At 38.2% G+C, this 19,055-nt stretch overlaps 1 protein-coding gene across 2 annotated transcripts in view; it reads right to left on the reverse strand.

Moving 5' to 3' along the window:
* Positions 1 to 4,845: 4,845 nt before the first annotated feature.
* RASSF8 (Ras association domain family member 8) overlaps positions 4,846 to 19,055 on the reverse strand; it is a 133,548-nt gene continuing 119,338 nt past the window's right edge. For both annotated transcript variants that reach the window (XM_082635261.1, XM_082635262.1), the window contains exons 3-5: positions 12,079 to 12,968; positions 9,661 to 9,805; positions 4,846 to 9,010 (exon numbers count right to left, since the gene is read on the reverse strand). In XM_082635261.1, coding sequence (XP_082491387.1) covers positions 8,889 to 9,010; positions 9,661 to 9,805; positions 12,079 to 12,968 — 1,157 coding nt within the window. In that variant the 3' untranslated portion in view covers positions 4,846 to 8,888. The remainder of the gene's footprint in view (positions 9,011 to 9,660; positions 9,806 to 12,078; positions 12,969 to 19,055) is intronic.

A 19,055-nucleotide genomic window follows, 5' to 3' on the forward strand; every position in this document is an offset into this window, starting at 1 on the left:
GACGAATTATACTTGGGTAAGAGGGCGATATGAGGACAAAGTTAACCAATGCCTTTTAGTTTTTAGTTTCTTTTGTTTTTGTCTTTAGCAACTCCAGATTTTCTAGAGACTATTAACAGCATCACCTTTCTCTGCTCTTCTGGCCTCCATGCACCAGAGAGGATGAAAAGATCACCAAGCAACCAAATATCTGGGCTCTTCTTACCTTTTAGGGTGGCACGTTGCTTTTCGTATGTGGGTGATTTAGGGTAAGTGAAGAGAATTTTGAGATGGGAGCAGACTGCCCTGAGAACAGTATGATTGAAAGGTAACAGGCCAACAGAACAAATAGACTGGCTTGGGCCTGAGGAGCGAGGGTTGAATGGGGAGGAATAACCAGCACCTGGAGAGGGGGAGAGGCCGTGAGGTTTGTGGGCCGCAGGGCCACCTGCAGGGCTTCTGAGGCTTCGGGGCAGCTGGGACGCAGCCACGTAGAGGTGGGGAGGGCAGCGCTGCAGGCACAGCCTCCCGCTTTCCAGCGCGTCTCCCGCAATGGGCCTGAGGACCAAGCCCCTCACCTCGTCCCCTGAATTCTGTGGTCCAGGGCTTCTTGTGCTATCCAGAGGGGTGCGAAAAAGGAGGGTAGGGAGAATGCCAAAAATTGACTGATAGAGCATGTAATTAAGAAAAAGAACAAGTGTGATATTTATTTAACTTTTACTATTGTGGAGAAATTTATGCCTGTTTCATTTAGTTTACCCTCTGTTGCCACCGGAGTTGCTTTTTTTCTGATAGACTTTATTGGAAGTGGTTTCTCACAGATTAACAGTCCAGTAACTCCTAAAACATAGGATGAGGATCCAGTCTCCCTACTCTGTGTGACTGGACAGAACCTCTCTGGCTAAAACTTACCCGCTCCCACACCCTCACTGCAGGGTGTCCGTAGACATCAGGCTTCCCACTGTGCTTAAAGACTGACCCTGCATGAAGACCCCTCTGTCTCCAATCCTCACAGCTGCCCTACTGGCTTTAGCTAAAACACTTGACCTAACATACTCCCTTTCTTGTCCCCCCATCAATTAAGTTCACCTATTATATGCTAATAGCATCCTTTACTTCCTATCACAGAAGTTATCATAATTAGACGGTGATTTGTCTGATTATTCAGTATCTATCTCCTATAGATGATTTAATGTCTATCTTACTATCCTGTAAGCACCACAAGGGCAGGGACCGTGTCTCTTTTGTTACCCCTCTATTTCCAGTACCTATGACAGGCCCCGGCACATGAGGTGCAGTCGATAAATATTAATGGAATGAAAAGATGAATGAATTTCATCTTGCATACGAGACGATGAAGACTCACTAGCCAAGTCAAATCACTAGCAAGTGAAGTACAGAAGCATGGCTCTGTTCTCACTGGTTCCACCGCCTACCCGTCCCCACGCCAGAAGGCACCTCATCTCCCTCTAGACTTCAGTGTCCTGGCGGGAGCACTGGTGCTGGACAAGGTGGTGAGGGGGAAGCAGGCACAGAGGTAGCTCTGGATTGGTCCCTTCTCACTTGCCCTTTCTCTGTTTGTTCACCAATTTCAGTATATACTCTATGAATAATAACTCGGCACCTACCGAAAAGAGTCTGCCTGTTTGCAGAAGTCTTAGCATCTCTGGCCCAATGGCCTTAACCCTTATGTGGAAGATCATATTGAAATATCCAAAACCATGACCTCTCACTTCTCCTCCACCTTCATCTGTATCATGGACTTGTTGACTGGGAGAGAGAGAGAAAAAAAAAAGCACAACCTAAAATTTAAGAATTATGTTTTAGCATAAACAGGACTCTGCCCTCCACAAAAGTAACCTCATGATTGATCTGACGTTAAAGCTTACCTCTTCCTTCTGGGATTTATAACTTTCAGAGTGTTTAGAGATGATCAGTATTTTGATCAATTAGGATGCTGCACATGCATCCCAAAACTCAATTCCACACATACAGATTAGGAACGATTTCACTAACAGCAGAAAATGTGAAAAAGACAGGATTTCAGCGAACTATCAGCTTAACGACTCAGTAATGGGATGGAGTTCACAAAAAACTAACCAACCGCCCACACTCCCACCCACCCAGTTTAGTTTTAGGCTTCATAACAATGAATCAAGTTCCTCCACGTTGACCTGGTCAAATCACAGATGGAGTTTCGTGATCAGTCCTAGCTGACACATTCTCAAGTGTGGAGACTGGAAATTACACTTATTTGAAAGAACTGGGAATATTTAGCCCGGGAAAGAGAACACTAGATGGCATAAGAGATGCCTTCAAATTTCTGCAGTGCTGTCATATTGGTGAAAAATTGTTTCTTCTGTGAGATCTTAAGGGAAGTTGGAAATTATAAGGATATCTATTTTGGCTCAATCAAAGGGAGACCTTTTTAGCCCAAGGTGGCCCGTGTGGGTCTAGTGCTTGGGGTTTGGTGGGGATGGTGTGGAAGCCGTCAGGCGGTGCTCAGCGACTGCCACGCTGCGGCCCTCTGGGCTGAGAGGGCGGCCCCTGGTGGACCCTGCACGTGCCCTGCTCTCCCCAGCCTCCTGCCTGCTGCTTGTGGCTGCACAGCATGTTAGCTCATTGTGTTCTTTGCTTGAAGTGTCTGTGATTTGCTTTGTTCTTTAAAAACAGCATGACACTGAGTATTCCAGTTCACTTATTTGATTTTCACGCTTTGGGCAGTTGCAGGAAACTTGTAAATATCGGCTTGGCATAAACGAAGATGAGTCTGTATTGTCCGTTCTCCCTTCGCTTCCTTTCCTTCTGGACCACAGTCAGACCTTTCTGTCATCGTGGACACATACTCATGGCAGATGAATGAAACTGGCAGATATATCAATAGAACACAAAGTTAAGTATAATGCTGGGAAAACAGGATTCCAACACACCAGACTAAGAGACTGGGGTGTTTAAATTTGGTGTGACAAAGAGCTTTTCCCCCAAACCACAGTTTTCTTGCAGGAAAGCCTGCAGGGGCTGTCTACAAGGGGGAGACTCATTTGAAGGCCCACCTCTCAAATACATATTTTCTGTGTCTTGATCCTCTCCCCTCCCTTCCTCCTGTCCCAATCTCTTGCCACCCAGCACACAGAACAGAGTACCTGTGACTACTCATCAAAACCCACGGCACCGTTTCCACCATTTCATTTAAGGCTGCGGAGACCTGTCAAACACCTGGGGTTTCTTGGTTTCTTTTTTTCCTCCTCCACCATTTAAACATCATATCCTTTTGCTACTGTCTACTTCAGATGTCTATGATCTCTTTGGTTCTCCTCTTCTCCGGGTGCACGGTAGGTGCTCAATAAGAACGTGTTACGGAATAAACCCTAACAACCTACTTGGTTCAGGTTACCACCACCTCTGGCCCCGACTCCCGCAGACCTCATGAGCTGTCCTCTTGCCTCTAGTCTTGACCCTTTTTCAGGCAGTTCTTCATGATGCCGGTCAGAAGGAGCTTCCTAATATGCTAATCTGATCGTTTCATTTCCATGCTTAAAACTCCTCTGTGGCTCTAAGGATAAAGTCTAGACTCTTACATGGCAACCAAGGCCCTTCACGATCGATGCCTACCTTCTCTTTTAGTCCTCCCAGCCTCTTCATCTTTCTATCTTCTTGTCTGCGCCGGCAGCCCTCTCCAGTTTATATCCCCTTCTCCAGGGCTTGCCAACACCCTGGGCTGGGGTGAGGCCCTCCTTTAATGGTGGTCACTAGACTGTAAACCTCCCTGAGGTGCAAAACAAATCATATTAACTTCACTCCAGTGTCTGGCCAACAACAGAAGCTCTCTGAATGTCTGCAGAAAGCATGAATGTGCCCAGCGTGTTTATGCCCATTTTATAGAACTCTGCTGTTCTTTCTTCAGGGAGGCAAGCACAAACACATGGAATGGGCAGCAGATGAGGAAGACAGGATGGAAATTAAAATTCTAAAAGGCCAAACTAGGACGTAGAATAATTTGCATTTTGAATTAATGTTTCTCATTTTCTCTTCACTTTTATAACATCCTATTATTCATAGTATAATTTCATGAACAAGATCGAACTTCTACTGGTAAAAAATACAAAGATAATTTATATACTTCCACATTGAAAAGTGGTTAAAATGTAGAAGCTGGGCATTGTAAAGCTTATTACGCAGCTTTATTGTGGAATACAGGACAGTACCTTGGTATCTGAAAGGACTAAATTCAAGGACCCTAAGAGCTACTTATCAGTTATGTGATTTGGGAGAAGTTCCTTGATGGAAGAATGCACCTCCTATTGTGCCCGGCAGGTGGGAAGGACTGAATTGTTCCTGCTCTTCCTCTCACTTGTGGGTTTTTTTTTTTTTTTTGCGGTATGTGGGCCTCTCACTGTTGTGGCCTCTCCCGTTGTGGAGCACAGGCTCCGGATGCGCAGGCTCAGCGGCCATGGCTCAAGGGCCCAGCCGCTCCGCAGCATGTGGGATCGTCCTAGACCGGGGCACGAACCCCTCTCCCCTGCATCGGCAGGTGGACTCTCAACCACTGCGCCACCAGGGGAGCCCTCACTTGTGGTTTTAAAGAGATCTGGGAATACAGAGCTTCAATACTAAATAATTTTTTCTTTTTACTTTTGAAATAAAAGGGAGGCATATTAGTTTCTTAATTCAGTGTCACTCAGAAGAAGCAGCTGCCTTGGCAGCAAAAGATAATTCTTTACTTATAATTAACATTACTTTTAGAAAAATGTAATTCTGTGTCACTGATATGCAGACCTTTTCTCTTGGGCGTCTTTTAAAGGAAATAAAATTACATTTTAAAGTATTACATATGTAAGAAACAAACCAGCAATTGTAATGCCCCAGTGAATCCTGAAAATTTATTATTTGGGAGAATATCAGATATTGATCCTTTGTTTTACAGCTCATGATAATAATCAGAAGATATACATTTTGAAATGAAAGTCAAAAGAAAAGAACAATTACATATAATACAGATTACAGATATTTTACTTGTACATAAGCAAAGCAGTACTAAAAGCATATTTATGTGTCCACAGTTAGTGAACATGGCATTTTTCTGTTTAAAGCTGCAGCAACTCAAATCCTCTTCGGGTCAATAAAGAAAGACAGATGGAGAAATACATTTAGGGCTATCACCATGTCTGGCTGTAAACCTATTTTTAATCTTTTCCCTCCCCCCATATATATATGTATATACTTTATTGCCTTTATATTTCTGCTGGTTTAATATAATTAGTATACTAAATAGTTATCTGCATTTATTTGGTTTCTAAAAATATATAAAATGCATCGGAATAGAGCTCCTGCAGCTTTCAAGCAGTCACTGTCCTGGCATCAGAAGCTTACTCTGGAAATGTAAAGCAGCAATACTGAATAAATAGTGATTGTTCTATCTTCTCCGTACAGCTGATGGTCTTCAACCAAAACTGAAAAATACTGTGGCAAACAGTATAAACATGCAACTTAAAAAATGGACATAATATAAAAGTAATACTTATGAGCTAAATTTAATACAATATGGACTAATAAAGACAACTTTAGGTAGAAGAGGGATGTGAACACAGCATCCTTATTTACATATAAGTTAAGGCCCAATTTTTCAAAGGCAATGCACACAAGGAACCGTCCATCTGCTATGCCCTTTGCGCACCTGAAATCAAGAGTTTCTGCCTTTTCCATATTGTCTCCTCAATCCATTATTACAGTTGTAACTTGGAAAGATGTTCACAGAAATGGTTTTAAATGAAGTTTCTTTTCTCTAAAGGCCACTTTGCTCTTATTCACAAAGAAAATTTTCTTTTAACGCAGGTGCAAAATGTATTTACATTCTGGAAGCAAGTGCTTATTTGTTCTTAAATGTTGTTAAAATTCACATTTCACACCGTAACTTTTACATTTTTACTGTATTATTCTTGTTTGAGCTCTAGTTTGATTAATTTGAACTACAGAAATTGATGACTAGCTCAGTGATGGCTGAGGGATGGCTGAGGGATTTAAATGGGTAACTCCTATTAACACCAACCGAAGTCTCACATATAAATACCCTGTGCATCAGGAGAAAAAAAAAAAAAAAGCTAACAAACCAAAGTATCTCATAAGAACAACAAAAGGATTGAGGCAAGCCACTACGGATCATTCGCTGAGGATGACAAACACTCAAAAGGGTCAAATATACTAATACTATTTCAAATTATTCCCTGGTAGGAAAAAAAAAATCTTCTCATGTATTTAATACTTGTAGAAAATCACAATAAAACAACTTTCAGTGTAATAATAATTTTAAAAACTTACAATCTAATTTAGTATTCAGAACCTGAATATTCCCCCAGATGCAAAATTTTCTATTTGGTATTTTTGCGTACCATTGCCCACTTCCCCTCTGAAATGTATCCAAAGATGTGGCACTTAATCAAACTCATTTGTATTCACAATAGATAAAAATAATCAGAAATAGACTAAGATATTTTTAAGATGTTCTAGGGAAATATTTCCTCTATTTAAAAAAAATACTTAGAAAATATTTCTTAGAGATGTGCTTCCAGAAGTGTTGATAATATAACTGATTAAAAAGTACAGCTGCTCATTGTATTAATCAAATTCACATTTATATACTCTTCTCATCTAGGAAATAGTATTTCTATCTGTAGTTAGGTCTGTGAAGATTATTTGGCAGCTTGAAAATTCAGAAGAAGTTGTCAGAATCCTACTACCAGTCTTTCTTTAAAGTTATTAGGTTAATGCTGATAATAATTTACAACAGTTAAGTTGGATACTTTGTGTTTTTCATGGCATGCCCAGGCATCGTTGCAATTAAAAATTGCGAAGTCTAATATATCTAGGTTTAACATTTTGATTTAAATAGAATGTGATCAACTTATAAAAATGTTTTTCTTTGTGAATAAGATCTCAATTTCTCTGAACAACAATAACAAAATGACCCAGTACAGAATGGAACCCTTTAAAAATAAGGCATATATCAGGCATACATAAACCATTATTGTCACAAAATCTACAAATTATTTTGATTTTTTAATTCTAATTTTTAAATATATATGGATATGAAATAACTATTATAAACTGAGAGCAAATGTGTATAGATTGTGGCTATTAGATAAGAATCATTTATTTCTCAAGTTTTTTTTTTGCAAAACAATATAATGGCAACGTCAACTCGATAACTCCAAGAACCCAAAGAAAATATTTTTAGTTGAGGTTTGCCATTTAGCTGCACTAGAAAAGGCAACTATGCATTATTACTTTCAGTCCTCTAGAAGCTTCTATATATTGTCATAGCCATTCTTAAAAAGTTTCATTGGAAACCTAAATATAGCAGCATTCTCAGCATTCATTAAACCAAAAATAAGTCAAATGCGTTTAAAACATCAAAAATTGCCCTCATGCATAGGATATAACTTACACCTTTTTATTGTTACCATGGCATTAATATACTAATCCACTTTTATTTTGTTGCATGTAAATAATACAGACAATATGTTTTCCTCAGAATAAAAAACTACTTTAAATTTTAGATTAAAGTCTTAATTATATTGTACCAAATTCTGATCAGAGGGAATGTAAAAATGGCTAAGAAGTATCTGACCACATCCATCTAGATACTCTTGTGCATCTTAGTTAAGTCAGTACTCATGGGAGGGGTGTTGACTCACTTTTGGTTTTATAAACAAGAAAATATATGTACAAATGGAGATTAATGTCCTGCAAAAGTCAAGCTGAAAATTAATAAAAACAAACACTGAATTTAACTTTATTTCCTTGGTAAAAAGTAACTAACTCCAATCTACTTTCTATTTAAGTGACTGGAAAAATTGCAATAGTTCATAATGTACACAGTAAATTATGTGCAAGCAATAACTTATCCATGGGTGCTTACACCAATAGACCATACATATAATGTGGGTTATTTTAAAATAAAAAAATTATCACTTAAAGCAACCTTCCTGAAGATATCCTTGGATATCTTTTTTTTTTTTTTTTTAAGACATCTCTAATTTATGTATGATGGCAACTCTGAGGATCCATGAGACTAAAATAATAAGTCAGGGCAGAAACAAAACACATAATGTATCAGGAAACCCCATGCCTGTTTGGATAGATATTCAACAATTACATTTTTGTTCAACAGTGTCTGAAGCACTGCAAACCTTTTAAACGTGTAATTTACTTCATGAAAATATTTCTGCTCTTGTATGTGGTTCATTCATATGCTGGAAATACTGTAAAGAAAAGATTAAACACCAGATTAAAAAGAAAACCTGAATTATCTCACCTAATTAAGCAGTGGCTAGGATGGGTTCACAAGGTAAATGCAAGTCAGTTCTTCTGGAGTCAGTTTCCATGGCGGAGCCCCCTATGACACTTGTGTAGCTGTAATTCAGCAACGCATGGAGTCTGGCGACATGCACACAAAGTCATCATCACACAATATGCAATGTAACTCAGTCACAGGATAAGTATTAATAAAAAATATTAAAACATCAACATTCACTCCTTAATTGATTACATGGAATAAATAAACTAAGCCAGTCACATATTTCTCTTCATTCTGAAGTCACGGTTTTATTTATGTATACACACAGTATAATACTTTCCTAATGCTCTCAAAATGCTACAAATAAAAATGAAGGCTTTGCATTACAGCTGCTGGACAAAAACATCAACACTGTGGATGTGTGAAAACACAGTTTCTTTGTTCTTTAGCATCAGTGCACAGGGTATGGCTCCAAGTGGTATGCAAGTTAGGACAGAAAAAAAGATACGGTGGCTTGTGAAATATATCCTCTGTTCATCATTGGCACAAAATCAAAGAAGGAATTTTCACTGTCCTTGGTACCTTTACTGGGTCTCTCCCCTGAAGACAGATAATGTTATACATATATGCCTTCAGGATTAAAACCAGACGAGATAGGATTCTGTAGAATACGAAGATTACTGGGGAGCTGCCGAGAGGAACCAGGTCGCTTCAGAGACCCCGACTGGAATGGTGCCTCTAAACAGGAGACAGAGAAAGTCATCTGATGTTTGCAGTAACCTGGAGTACTTAGCAACATGAAAAATTAGAACTTTTCCTGCTCTCAAGAACCAAATAACATACAGTAACGAATGCAACCCCCTGTGAGTCCTGGGTGAGAGGTAGAGGTTACGTCTGCTTGACCCTCTCAGTTGAGAAAATAGTTTTCAGTGATTTGAACAGTTCATGATCTTTCCTTAAAAGGTGAACATTTTGCTTCTCTTTCTGGGTTGTTCAGATTATAGGCATATACAGATTTAGAAGTGTCTTTTAAATATCAGCACAAATTAATAACAAAGACTTTTAGGAGAGGAAGAAGGGGAATTAGGAACAGAGAGAAGCTAAAACTCAATTAAATAAACTCAACTAATACACTACGGCTCACACACATTTCAGGAAAAGTTTGGAAGGAAGCAGTTTAAAACTAATGATAGGATATCTGGTCATCTAAGTAAATAAATAACCTAAATATTATTGATTTCCCCCAGAAACAGTAAGTACATCAAAATTTTTTTTAAGCGGCCCAAGAATTAGCTTTGAATGGTAGGAGAACGTTTTTACCGAATGTAAGCAGTTTATTCCAAGCTAAGAGAGTAAAGTTTTTAAAAAAGAGATTTCTCAAATCTTACCCCTTTCTAGGTCTGCATGCGAGGCCTCCACTTCGATGGGCTCCGCTGGCAAAACGGTGACTTTCGTCCCTGTCTGCTGGATAAACTGTTGGAGGTTGACTTGCCGCAGCTCCTTGGTCAGCTGCTCCAATTCTTGTTCTTTGTCCTAGATGGGAGTTAAATGCTTTCTAAAATTTGAGGATTCACTATTGGCCAGCTACAGACATCCTGGTGACAGCCCACCTGCTACAAGGGTTGAATGTGGGACACCTTTCACAAGAACGCATTTAACAAACTTGGTTTATATCGACGTAATGGGCCAAAAGTTAAGCAAATAAAGGACAACAACTTCTTCAGTCTGTCCTCTTAAATGTCATGCTTTCCTCCGTTAGGAGTATACTATGCACCTGATGAAATAAATATGTCTCTAAACTTTCATGAATAAAACACTGGATTCCATCCATCCTGGTGTTTACAGCAAGCTTGCTAAGCTGTTCACAATTAAACGTCCTTATTATCTACTTCATAACTGACTGCAAAATGAATAGTCACTTGGGTCCATGAGATTCAGGGTTCTTGTTTTTTTTAAACTGTTGAAGTTTTCATGGGATCCATTATTGAGATTTATATCACAGCAAGGAAAGCAAGGAGAGCAAGATTCCCACTATGGGGTTTTTTAATCCTTGATGAGCAGATCTGAGAACTGAAGAGCCCTAAAGTAAGGAGACCAAGTTTGGACGGCCAGAAAGCTCCAAAAGCAAGGAGAGGCATTCTATTATCAAATGGACTTTCTTCTCTTTCTCTCCTTTAGGCACTATAAGAAAAAGTGGCAAGGCCGCATCCAAGCTGGTTGTGTCAGAGGACGTGGTATGGGTACAGGGAAGAGAAAATAGAAAGGCGGGGTTTTTCGCTACTTTGAGTGTAGGGGGTACTTGGAGATACGTTAGTAGTTTGACTATTAGATAACTTTTCACAGGTAGTGGGGTTTATTAGTAACAATTGTCACAAATTAGTGTTTCCTGTAATATCACGGCAATACAATTTCCAACTGCACTCGTTTTGTGTTGAAATGAATCCAAATAGTAAAATGCTGACAAATCATAAGTTCACAACCTTCTATTCTATGAGAAATTCCTGACTTTGCAGATTTTGGTGGTAGTTCTACCTCTCACTGCAGTTAGTGGCAGAGAAAGGAAATCACATCAGTTCTTCCCGAAACGTCAGCTTTCTCTGCTTGTGGAACTGTTCCTACTCTACAGCAGCTCTTCTCAAACTCCAGTGCGCACAGGCACTATGTGGAGATGCTGTTACTACGTACACTCTCAGTTTCTAACCAGTAAGCCTCACGGTTCACTCTTTGATCCATGATCACACCGCTTCTAAACCAGCACTGTCCAAGTCAGCAGCCACTGCACATATGTGCTGCTGAGCACTTGAAATGTGGCCAAATGTGACTAAAACAGAAATCTAAATTTATTTAATATTTTTAAAGAGCTTTACTGAATATTATTTAACTTTAATTTATTTAAATATAAGTAGCTGTATTATAATCAACTGTGTCTCTTTCTCATTTCAGCTGTTAGAAACTGATAGCTCTTCGCAACTCCCATTAACATTATCACACTGTCTTTTCAAGAACGGGTATCCAAGAAATATAAGCTGAGTGATCATGGAGTAAGTGTGAAATAGACATGTTCTCGTACCCATTAGAGATGGGAAAAATCAGAGAGGAACCTGCCCCTCTCCTCAGGGAAGCAAAGGACAGTTACGGGAGAGGGGAGGAGGTGGGGTGAGCAACAAAGGAGACGTGAGAGATAAGCAGCCAGCTAGCCGCACAATCACTGGTGAACCAATCCTTGGTAATCCTTTCAGCTCTGGTTTCCCTATCACTAAAAGGAGAAGGTCAGATTCCCTATCTCATCATTAGTGTCCATTCCAGCTCTGAGATTCTCATCTCATGTATTCGATTACCAAATGCTATCACTGCCACAGTAAGAAAGCTTCTTCCGTGGAAAAGGATCTGTGTGGCTTCAGCTCTCATCTTTGTTTTGGCCTCATATCTTAGCTTTGTTGTAAGTCACAGAAATTCTAAGAAAATGATAAACCAAAGTAAGTTTCTAACTTTAAATGTAAGAGAAAATGAACAATCAGTAAAGAAGATGCCAAAATATATTTAATTCTTTTTTCTATATGTATATTTCCAGTCAACTTTCTGTGTTTTATTGAACATTTTTTCTATTTTCAGATTCTTTTCCATGACCAGTGATGAAAATAAAGGCATTATCATTTTGGAAAATCAAGAGCAAACCTACAGTGATTTGCAGAAATACAGAGTTTAAGAAGCTTCCATGAGGAAAGAAAAAGAGGAGTTCAGTTTTTTAGATTCCAAATATCTAATTCTTTTAAATAGATGAAACATTCGAATGAAAGTGTTCTTACCTGTAATCGTTTGGTGGCTTGTCCAAGAGATCTTTCCACAGCTTTAATACCATTCTCCAGCCTCAGACTCTGCTGGCCTTGGATGTCAATTTCCCCTCTGACCTTACCGATCTTTCCTTTAACCTCTTCTTCATTGACCTGTGCCTCTTGAACTTCCCGTTGCAATTTTTCTGCTTCAAGACCACTTTCCATAGTCTGGATTTGACCCAAATAGTCCTTTAATTTGCTCTCACATTCTGTTATTTTCTGTCTTATTTCTTGAAGTTGATCTTTCAGCTGTTTTTCATTTTCCTGTTCAATCTGTAATTCATTTTCCCAAAATTCCTCCTCTTCAATTTCTACATCGTTTCTTTTGATCTTTTGCTCCAGGCGGACAATTTCTTCTTCAAGGTTAGAGTTATATTTTTGCTCCCAAAATCGTATTTCTATTTCATTTGATTCTAGCTCTTTCTCAATGGATTGGAGTTTCTCTGTCTGCAAACGGATCAGCTTCTTTAACTCATCTGCTGTTGTTTTGCAGTTATTCAGCACCTTTTGCTTAAATTCAGTTTCTTTACCTTTTCCAAAAATGTCCATTAACCCTTTGGCACCTCCTGTAAATGTTAACGATTTCCTTTTAGGCTCTCTCCTTTTGATTGCTTTGTCAATCTGAGGCCTCAGTTTAGCTAAGGGGGGCAAACTCTGCCTGCACAAAGTTCTTTCAGGAACTCGAGCCACACCATCTGACGTGGGCCGCTCACTGAGAGACGGCCCCGTTCGACGTAAAATCAGCTGTACGTCACTAGCGTACTGCCCCCATTTGTTTAAGGATATGATAGGATTTTCATGAGGTGCTAAGTGTCTTTCAGTATCTCTCCATTTTTCTATAAGAGTGTACCTTCCAGTTCGACCTAGATAAAAAAAGATAAGAATAAGTTGTCAAAAAGGGATATGCAACAGCTAACATAATGCCTCCAGACATAGGACACTATTTGATAACTGTGTCTTCTTAATTAGCATCAAAGTCCAGCCCATGATGTCTTTAAAACTTTCACTTGAGGATACTGAACTCCTTAAGATACGTAACACATAAAACTATGGGATGTGAACTGCATACACTCTTCAGACTCGCTTAGAAACTCATCTTTACACTTTAAACCTCAATGGGAATCTTAATCTACCCTCTTGTCAAATGCCTGACTGCCTCGACCTTGTTTGTGGCAAGACCTCCAGCTGAAACTAAGGAGGGCACTAGAGTGTCCTGTTGGAAGCCAGGAGGGCCTGGTCCCAGGAACCAGGCAGGACTTCAGAACTTGAGCAAACTTCCACTTGAGGAACCCCTCTGATTTCTCTGCACATCAGGGCTTGGGAAGGTTGGAGCCCCCGTCTCTCCTCCTGAAAGGAGACGTGGAGCCAGTGGAGGACCTGCTACTCAGCTACAGGTGCTGGGTAGGCCTTTCCTTGCCCATACCGTCCTGCATACCTGTGGCAAATAAAAAATCACCTCAGTGAAAACAACCCTCAAAATAGTGTCATATGAAGAGTGGGGCCTGAAGAGAAGTCTTGTTCAGTTTTGATAAGTAATAGCTTCCAAGAGTCTTTTAAAAAACATTAAAAAGGCAAAGATGATATTATTAAAAAATAGAAGTAGAATAAAATTACATTTATGTTAAAAATATACTGCATCTAACAGTAATTATGGAAGATAAAGATTCAGAAGACAATATAGTATCATTAGCTTGAATACACTTCCTAAATATTTCCATTTAAGGTGTGTAGGTCAGATGGAAAATATTAATTTTGTTAAGAGTGTCCATTAGACATCTGAAACTAATGTAAGGTTATATATCAACTACGTCTCAATTTTAAAAAAGTGTCCATTAGTAGTTAATATTATTACAAAGAAAAAAACTCACCTTGCCATCTAGCAATTATCATATTGGCATATACAGCTACTGATTTGTCTTCCCTGTCTTCTTTCTTATTTCATGAGCTTCTGAACTAATAATAGTATTTCCTCAATTACTGGGCCAATAGATGGAAATCTGGATATGTACTATGAACACCCACATGTGCTATTCAAAAGTAGCAGATGAAGAGTGATACTGCTCTAAGCATATGTGTATGTTCGTCTTTAAGGAAACCTGAATCTTGGGTGCAGCTGGAAAGTTGAAGCTTTGAAAGCAAACAGACTAGAGTTTTAAGCTCGGGTAAATTACTTGCTGGGTAAGTAGCCTAGCTTCACTTCTAAAGTGGGGAGAGTGGCAGTACCTCATAGGTTCTGAGAGTCAGAATCAGGGCTAATAAGCACCTGCCATACTGCCTGGCCTGTAGCAGGTTTTCAATACACGGCAGCCATCATTAATTGAACACATTGTTATTCACATGACAAAAGGGCTGACCAGAGACCTCCTTTAAATAGTGACATGACGCGACAACAATCTGACTAAAAGAATCCTTAATCAACTTGCAGCAACTCCTAGCTATGTAAAGCTGGACAGAGTGGAAAGAAAGAATAAGGGCTCTCTGGAGTCAGAAGGCCTGTTTTCAGATCTGGCTCTGCCATATATTTACGTGATTTGCACAAATTATTAAATTTCCTTCAGCTCTGGTTTCTTCATCTGTAGAGTGAGACTTGTATTTTCTTACATGACAATGTTGTAAGAGTTAAGTGAGATATAAAATATAAAAATGTTTTATAACATTGAAAAGTGCTATACAACTATTAGTTGTTGCTATTATCAAAATACCTGGGCAAACAAGGGGAATGCAAAGCCTTATTAGCATACTGGATTTGGCTTCTTGGAATAAAAAATGTTTCTAAAGATTTTCAAGTTAAAAATTACTGTAATTATACCAAGAAAAACCACCCCACAAATCTTCAAGTTAAACTCGGTCCAGATATACACACTGCTTCAAAGATCACAGCACTTTGTGTTCCTGGCTCTGCTATCTATCACCTACTTTTAGGATCTCACTCCTGCTATCTGGACCCTGTGTCCTCATCAGTAAATATGAAGGGTTGGACTAGACCAGTAGAACCCTCTCTAACCCTACCAGGCCATGAAGCATCTTTAAAAAGAAAACTGGGGCTTCCCTGGTGGTGCAGTGGTTGAGAGTCCGCCTGCCGATGCAGGGGACACGGGTTCATGCCCCAGTCCGGGAAGATCCCACATGCCGCGGAGCGGCTGGGCCCATGAGCCATGGCCGCTGAGCCTGCACGTCTGGAGCCTGTGCTCCGCAACGGGAGAGGCCACAGCAGTGAGGGGCCCGCATACCACAAAAACCCCCCCAAAAACCAAAAAAAACAACAACAAAAAAGAAAACTGAATCATTACATTATATGAGTGAAATCAAAAATTTTAAGGACTCTAATTTAGTCATAATTAAATATAAAGCTGATTTTTCCAATGCTTAATGGTACTGCTACTCTATGAGAATGTCTTGGTAGATTATTTAGGATTGCTTTTACTGCTAGCGTTTCCTTTTTGTTAAATAATGCATATTTAGTGCAATTAGGCAAAAAAAAAAATCCATCCAGCAATATAAAAGAGCTTTTTAAAAAAGTAAATGAATTAATACTTTGATTTTATTACAGAAATTGGGTTTTAGATAGCTTATGTCAGAGTTAAATTCCACAATCATTGGAATTTGAATGCCTATACTTGGCAAGGCCCTACAGAACGTGAATACTTCATTTAGACAGATTCCAATTCCTCCTGCAAAACTCGTTTTATTGCAGTTTATTAAGTGGATACATTTAGTTCTACCTTGCATACTATCTTGATGTAGCCCTAAGACTAATAAAAAGGAACATCTATCTACCTACCTATCTATCTATCTATCTATCTATCTATCTATCTATCTATCTATGGCATTTGCAGTGTAAACTGTTTTGGCTACCTAGGCCTGTATGCCACAATTTGTAATGATAAATAAAATATTGACTATACTTCTGAAGAGCTGAAGCAATTGAGTGTAATCCCAAGAATCATTAACTTCATATAACAAGGAAAATCACAAAGAGATTTTAGTGCATCAGTGGAATCTCACTGGACGACTGATATAAATGTACAATAGATAGCTAGTGGGAAGCAGCTACATAGCACAGGGAGATCAGCTTGGTGGTTTGTGACCACCTAGAGGGGTGGGATAGGGAGGGTGGGAGGAAGACGCAAGAGGGAGGGGATATGGGGATATATGTATATGTATAGCTGATTCACTTTGTTATACAGCAGAAACTAACACACCATTGTAAAGCAATTATACTCCAATAAAGACGTTAAAAAAATTTTTTAAAAAAGAGATAACAGACTACTTTCACCTAACTTAAAGTGGAATATTTGACTATGAAGTAATATGAAGTTTTAGAAATATACTCCAAAACTCGAATACTCAAATATGAGTCACCCAGACACATTATGCTCTTATTTCAATCATTTAAAAAACTGTAACCATTTTTAAAAAAATTTTAGGAAATTTCTCCTTAGAGCCAAAAAAATAAAATCATCATTTAAAAGTGTCACTTCTTGTTATGTATTCAACAAATATATAATGAACAAACATTTGTCAGAAATAGTGTCAGGTCCTGGGAATATATTCTATTAGACACCATGATCATGAATGCTCTTCAGAAATTTTAGTTTTAACTGACATTTGATCGTTTCTTCAGTATGAAATCCTCCTTACCCCAAAGATGAACACTCTATGTTCTTCAAAAGGACATGACAGAGAGCTGGCATCAACCTCTCACGAATTTAATGCTAACATATCCTCCTGTTTCTGTACATATTGTAAGCAATGCCAGTTAACACCTGACTTATTCCGAATTTATGGTGAATAAACTATCCTACCCCACTCAGTTTTTCTGATAATAGACACTTTTCTCCTTGAGCTACAAACATTTTGGAATCTTATGCAGAATCTAGTGAACAAAACTAATTCATTCCATAATGACTTAGAATTCTTAGAATAAACATTGCTCTCTGTAACAGAACTTACATTGTAACATTTTATAGTCTGTTAAACGCTTTTGATGCTTTTATATATATATATATATATTTATATTTTAAAGCAATTTCCCAATGATGTACAACTATTCTGAAAATTTGTCAATGAACTTTCTGTAAGTCCTGTGTGTAGCTATTAAGATAACTCTTACCATAGAGTATTTATCTTATGATGACGGGGGTACAAGAATATCTTTGAGTATAACCTGTCGGCTAGCTGTGCATTCAACCCATAGTTAAATCATTCACAATATATTTTTCCCAGTGTGTTGATGAGACTACCATGTAATCACATAATTACTGCATATTAATTTAGGACTTATTTAGGATTTTATTATAAATATCCTACGACTAAAAATAATGAAAACATTTATTGATTTCATAATGATTAACATTTAATATGCCCACTCTTTGCTAGGCTTTGTGCTGGTTACTTTACATAAATAATATTAACCAAAATAATAGCTAACACATCATTATAAACCACTAAGGTTTGGGGGATTATGAATGCAGCATAATCTTACCCATCCTGACTGATGCATGTTGTGAATTACATGTGTTCACATTCATTAAAATAATCTTTTATGGATGTGGAAAATATAGAAGATACTTAGAATTATGGATGATACTCAGAATTATGGATGATATACTACACTACTGCTATAAATATCAAAATTGTAAAAGATGACCTTGGCTATAAAAAAGCAGTATATTTTAGTATAAGGATTTTTAGTTTTTGTTTCAATATAATTCAGTCGGTGACTATATTTTCTAACAGTTGCCCATTGAGATTATAGGGGATATAAATAACATAGTATAATAGTAGTTAAGAGCAGCGTTCTTGAATCAGACTACTGGTTTGAATCCCAGGATCCTCCTTACAAGCTATGGGCGCTTGGGCATGTTATTTAACATTCCTGTGCTTCTGTTCCATCATCTCTGAAATATAGGGATCATAACAGTCATAAGACTGCTGTGAGACTGTTAAATGATGTGGAAAATTTAATTCCCAATTCAGTAATGAAAAGTGGGGCTTTAAAACTATGAAGCATTAGAGTGAAATCTTTTTTTTAAAAAACTCATCTGTATGTACATAAAAAGCATTGCTTATAGTGTTTACTTCTAGGAAGCAAGGTCATGAGTGCTTCTTTTACCTTCTTTGTGTTTTGCTAAATTTCAAAATAGTCCACAATGGATAGTACTACTTGTAAACAGATACAAAATTAACCAACTTATAAATTTCTAAAATTGATAATTTGTATATGAAATTAAGAGTTAAATGTGACAATATAAAATATATTATTTTCTTCATCTTCTAAAGGATCATATAATCTTAGAGACGAATGGGACATCACCAAGTTCAGCCTGTATTTCACAGAAACTTAAAAAAAATGCATTCATTTATTCACAAGTAGGTATTGAGTATCTACTACATGCTAGACATGGTTTTAAGCTATGAGAATAAGCAATGACAAAAGAGTGGCAGGCAATACACAACACACAAAGGAAAGAATGTATGTCTACTGTCCATTAACCACCTTTAAGGTCAGATATGCTAAACATTCAGAATTTTTTGGATTATAGGAAGGTAGCACAGTGCTATCCTGCAGGTCTGTAGTCAAACATATTGAAAATTCTAAAGTAAAATATATCAATTTCATACCAAATGGAATAAATATAGATTAAAAGCAGCCTCAGCCTCACATCAAATCAGATTAGTTTTTACTACCAAATGAGTTCAAGCCATGCCAGGTATGGCTAACAAATTAAGTATGATAAACTTTAGGCTTTCAAAATTTTTTAGGTTTCAAAAATGTGGATAATGGATTGTGGCCTATATTGTGGCCCATATGTCTTATATGTCACCGGGGTGGGGGGAGCACAATAGAGAAAAATAGAGTATGGCAGATGATGGGGAGTATGTGTGCGTGTGTGCATAGACAGGCGGTCAGGGAGCAGTGAGCCAAGGGAGTGAATCTGGAAGAGCGC

Source organism: Mesoplodon mirus (genome assembly GCF_964341445.2).
Source record: "Mesoplodon mirus genome assembly, chromosome: 11".
In the NCBI taxonomy this organism is placed as follows: Eukaryota; Metazoa; Chordata; class Mammalia; order Artiodactyla; family Ziphiidae; genus Mesoplodon; species Mesoplodon mirus.